This window comes from Portunus trituberculatus, chromosome 10 (assembly GCF_017591435.1).
Source record: "Portunus trituberculatus isolate SZX2019 chromosome 10, ASM1759143v1, whole genome shotgun sequence".
Lineage (NCBI taxonomy): Eukaryota > Metazoa > Arthropoda > Malacostraca > Decapoda > Portunidae > Portunus > Portunus trituberculatus.
The window spans coordinates 3,811,583-3,816,582 of record NC_059264.1 but is presented as its reverse complement, the minus strand read 5'-3'; the positions used below and the strand labels follow the sequence as shown (position 1 = coordinate 3,816,582).

At 63.6% G+C, this 5,000-nt stretch overlaps 2 protein-coding genes across 2 annotated transcripts in view; one reads left to right on the top strand and one right to left on the bottom strand.

The window, feature by feature from the left end:
* Positions 1 to 5,000, top strand: part of LOC123501922 (neuroblastoma-amplified sequence-like) — an 86,984-nt gene that overhangs the window by 21,242 nt on the left and 60,742 nt on the right.
* LOC123501923 (mucin-5AC-like) overlaps positions 603 to 5,000 on the bottom strand; it is an 18,204-nt gene continuing 13,806 nt past the window's right edge. Inside the window, exon 2 of the mRNA XM_045251007.1 lies at positions 603 to 4,595. Coding sequence (XP_045106942.1) covers positions 1,391 to 4,595 — 3,205 coding nt within the window. The 3' untranslated portion in view covers positions 603 to 1,390. The remainder of the gene's footprint in view (positions 4,596 to 5,000) is intronic.

Below are 5,000 nucleotides of genomic sequence, written 5' to 3'. Positions count from 1 at the left end.
CTCTGCGTTCAGGAAAAAAAGAAAAGAAAACGTTTATTATCGATGTATTTCAATTGAAGGACACACACACACACACACACACACACACACACACACACACAAAGAAAAACAAACATCAAAACATAAACATACGATACTACAGGTGTATTTCTAATGAAGATCACACATAGAGAAAAAAGAAAAGAAAAAAAAAAAAAACCTCAAGACAAACTGAACTATCAATGTACTGCAGATTAAAGAACACACCATTTTATATTGAATTCTGCCGCGGTGGACTTTAGAGAACAGAGGACAGCTATGTACACGTGGGAGGGAGAGGAGAGGGAAGGCAGTAACAAAAGGAAGGGCAGCAGCGATGTACAAAGCTGTGAAGGAGAGTACGATAATTATAAAGGAGGTACGATAACAAAGAAGACAGATGCGTTGTACAAAATTGTGAAGTATGATGATTTCAGAGAGAGAGAGAGAGAGAGAGAGAGAGAGAGACACGGGTATGCCACAACAAAACAGATGTATCAGATGTCCGCATTTGTATGAAAAACAAGAAAAAACGTGTATTTATTTATCCATCATTTTTATTGATTTATTATTGATTTATTCTGTGATCGGTATGCACACCCACACAATTGGCATTGTTGTGTCCGGCAATGCAGACATCCGATACACCTCAGAGCCAAACCTAACCTACACTACACTACACAGCGTGACGAGTGGAAGGGAGGGGGAGGGGGGAAGGCAGGCTGTTGTGATGTGTGAGGATGGCAGTGATGTACAGAGTGATGTGATGAGGATGTAGATGAAGGGTGTCGCCTGGCGGTAGAGGGTAGGGGCTGGGGGTGAGGGGGCAGGACATGGTGTATGTAGGGGGAGGGGCCCGCCAGGCCACACATGCGGGGCAGGGCAGGGCAGGGCGGGGCTGAGGCGGCTATAAATAGTAACTAATGTTTAACAAGTTAACAATGTGAAGAAACACCGAGGCGGGGCTGAGGGTGCAGGACAGCCCGCGCCACCCACGCAGCGTGGGCGGCGGGTGGGGGCGTGGGTGAGGGGCGCCGCAACGCCTCCCTGGTGGTGGTGGTGGTGATGGTGGTGGTGATGGTGTAGGGCTGTGCCGTGTCACCGGCCATTGAGCACAGCCTGCCACACCCACACAGCCCCACCGGCGCGGACACCACGGGGGGGCCCAAGGGGCCAGGAGTAATGCAAGCAGCCCCGCGCTGAGCGGCACTGAACTGTGTGCCTGCACAGAGTCCAGTCAGGGCGCCGCCTCTCCCAGCAATGTCTGGCGGGGCGGGGCGGGGCGTGGCAGTAACACTACAAACACACACACACACACACACAAGCACACACTGCTTCACCGGACACCTGGTGGGGAGGGATGGTGGCCGCCTCATGCCCCGCACAGAGCCTCGCCTGTGCGCAGGGACACCTCACCGTAGAACCTCATGGAGAGCTGATGCCAGTCGAGGGCCGGGGTGGTGGGGGGCGGGGGGCCGCAGTGGTACACATCCTGCACCTGTGCTTCGTCTAGCCGCACGTCCCACATGCTCAGCTGGCTGATCTCGCCCTGGAAGTGTGAGGTGGGATCGAAGTCCGTGAGGTCAGGCAGCAGCGTGTGGCCCACCACGGTGAGGCCGCCGCCAGGCAGCGATTCGCGCCCTGCTAGCACGCCGCTCAGCGTGCCCACCAGGCGCCCGTTGACGTGCACCGCCGCTTGATGGTCGCGGCTGCTCCAGCTGAAGGTCACGTGGTACCACTCGTTGGGGCGAAAGTCGAAGGGCAACTTCTTGAAATGGAAACCTCCCTCCTGGCGTTGAGTGGTGGCCTTGGGCGCCTCCTGCGGCAGTTTGTTGCCGGCAGACACGGCAGGTACCTGGGAGGCTCCGCCCCTGCTCTGGTACTGCTGCTGCACCCACTGGTCGGCCTCATCTTGGGAGCTGACGTAGTGCACGGGGCGGGGCAGCAGGCCGCGGCGCAGCAGCTCCTCCGGGTCGGCGCTGAAGATGAGTTCCTCGAGGCGCTCGGCGTCTTCGCGGCGCGTGGTGGCCAGCGGGCGCGGCAGATCCTCAGGCTTGATATACTGGGGCGGTAGCTGCTCCAGGAACAGCGGTGCCGCCTCTTGGTAGTGGGCGGCGGGCACGCCTGACTCCTGCACCGCCGGCAGGGCGAGGGGCGTCTCGGGCTCTTCGTGGAACACGGCAAAGGAGGAAGAGACGGCCGGCGGGCTGTGTTCCTGGGGAGGGAGGCGGACTATGGGGGTGTAGGCGGGGAACACTCGCGGAGGGAGGGTGACTGGAGCGCGGGAGGCAGACGTGGTGGGTGGAGGCTGTGTGGTGGTGGTGGTGGTGGTGGTGGTGGTGGTGGTGGTAGGTTTTGTCACGAGGCGTGTGGTGGTGGTGGGCGAGGGTCGGGGCGGAGCGTGGGTGGTGGGCCTGTGCGTGGGGCTGAGGGGCAGGCGAGTTGGGGGCGGTTGGTAGTAGGTGACGGGAGGCCGTTGGTCGCCGCGCAGCTCGCCGCGGCTGGCCACTGTGAAATGTGGCCAGCGCTTGGTGGATGGGGGGGGCGTGGCTTGGCTGGTAGAGACTGGGCGTCCTTCCGTGACCGCCGCCGAGCCTCGGGGGGGTGTGGGCGGCAGGGGGTCTTCGGTGGGCACCAGCACCGCCTCCTCCTCCCGTAGCACCGCGAGGGCCACGGTCTCCTGGTAGTCAGGCAGCTGGCCGAGGTCGTCGTCACCCAGGCGGTTAGGGTTGTTTTCTTCCTCTGAGGGCGCGGCGTGGTGGCGCGTCTCCTGCTGCTGGTACTGGCGGTACATGGCGTTGAAGGCCTCCACGTCAGTGATGGGCACGGAGTACACCACTGCGGTATCGCCGTCACGCACCACCTGGACTTGCTCCATGGCGCGCCGGAACTCCTGCACGTGGCGCGGCGCGATGCTGGTGTCGCTGGACCACTTGTCAGGGCGCGGTGCGGGCTTGCGTGTCGACCACACCGATACCTTAGACTTCTGGCCGCCCACGTGCAGCTTGTCGGTGGCAGGCAGCGGGCGAGGGGCGGGCGGCCTGCGGGTGGGGGCGCGGGTGGTTGTGGTTGGTGTGGTTCGAGGAGCGCGGGGGGTTGTGGTGGTGCGGAAGGTGAAGGGAGTGGTGGTGGTAGTGGTGGTGGTGGAGGTAGTGGTGGTAGGTCTTGGTGTGGTGGGTCTAGAGGTGGTGGTAGTGGTGGTGGTGGTGGTGGTAGTGGTGGGGGCGGGGCGGGCGTGGGTCTTGGGCTTGGTGGCGGCGTGGTGGTGCGCCATGGCAGGATTCTTGATGAGCTTCCACAGGGGCATTCTGGGGGGCTGGCGCGAGGCGGGCACGGTGGGGCGCGTCTTGCGGGAGGGTGTGGTGGTGGGCGCGGCGGTGAACCTGCGGGTGGTGTAGCGTGTGAAGGGGGAGGGGGCGGCAGTGGGGCGCGTGGTGCGGGAGGTGGTGATGGCGGCGGGGCGCTTGGGAGAGGTGGTGGTGGGCTTGCCCTTGGTGGTGGCCTTCGTAGTGGGGAACTCTGTGGTGGTGGTGGTAGTGGTGGTAGGGGTGGTGGTGGATGTGGTGGTAGTGGTGGTGGTGGTGGTCGGGGCAGCGGTGGGCTGGGCTGTGGGGGCTGGGCGACGGGTCGGGGCGGGCTGGGGCGAGGGTCTGAGGGTGGGTGCGACGGGTTGGTCGGCGGGGCTGGGCGGGTCCACCACTACAGGGCCGAGGATGGGCTGGGGCCGCCAGCCGCTCAGCTCCAGCTTGACCTCCTCCACCTGGGAGCTCCACCCCCCCGGTCTGTCGGTGTGGGGGGCGGGAACCTCAGTCTTGGGCGGCGCCTTGGCCCGGGTGTTGGGCGGGGGGCGCGGCGTCTTGTCGCGCCAGATGGGGGACCACTGGTTGGGGGACTCCGGGATGGTCTGGGGCGCGGCGGGCGGCACGTTCCAATTGAAGAAGACGAAGTCGTCAGCCCCCGAAGGCTCCGTGATGATGGTGGGGCGGCCGCTCTCCAGCATGGTGAGCTCGTAGGGCACATTGGTCCAGTCACTGTACGACTCTGAACGCGCCACGCCCTCCCGCACCGGCAGGATGTGCAGGCCCTCAGATAAGCTGGAGGGCGCCGCTTGCAGGTCATCCACGCCCATCTGGTCCACGTCCACAAAGCCGTAGGGCGACCACGTGTCGTAGGAGCGGCCGCTGCGGGGGTCCGCCAGCAGGTCCACGATGTCCCCCAGGCCGCGGCTGTAGTCGATGGCCTCGCGCCTGTGTCGGGAGGGCGCCACCGCCCAGCGCGTGCGTGGATGGCGGTCCACGCGGTCCAGAGGGTGGGCGGGTGCGCCGGAAGGACCGCCCCACAGCACGCCCACGCCGTCGTGACGCAGGAAGAATGCTGTCTGGGACTGTGCGTCGGGGGCCACCAGCGTGAGGATGGGCGCGATGCCCTCTGGGAAGGCCGTCACGTTGACCCAGGCGGCCAGCGTGAGGTCAGCCATAGGCGGCGGGGAAGCCATGAGGCGCGCGTAGCCACCCTGCTCCACCACCAGGCGCTGGCTGGCGCCCGCACACCAGGCGCTCGCCGCCAACAACACCAATCTGTGGGGAGAGACAAGCGTCAGCACACACACACACACACACACACACACAGCATCTGTGGCAGGTGCTGGGCAGGCTGAAGTTCTTGAGGGCGGGGTGGGGCGGCACAGATGGTGGGCCAGTAGCAAGCACTGACAGTCCTCCCTGAGCCCGAGGTTGATGTGGCGTGGCGGGGAAGGCCTCGCCATCACCCGCTGATGGAACTCCAGGAACTCTATAAACTCTCATTGGGACGGCATAGATGACCGGTCACCAGTCCACCACGTGACCCCAGACGTTGTGAGGCACTGGCCGCAGCCACACAGTCTGCACTCAGCCTGCACTGACTGTATTACACCACAGCAAGGCATGGCGCGGGACACCAACAGGGCGGGGCGTGATGGCGGCAGTGAAGGAAGAGGGACA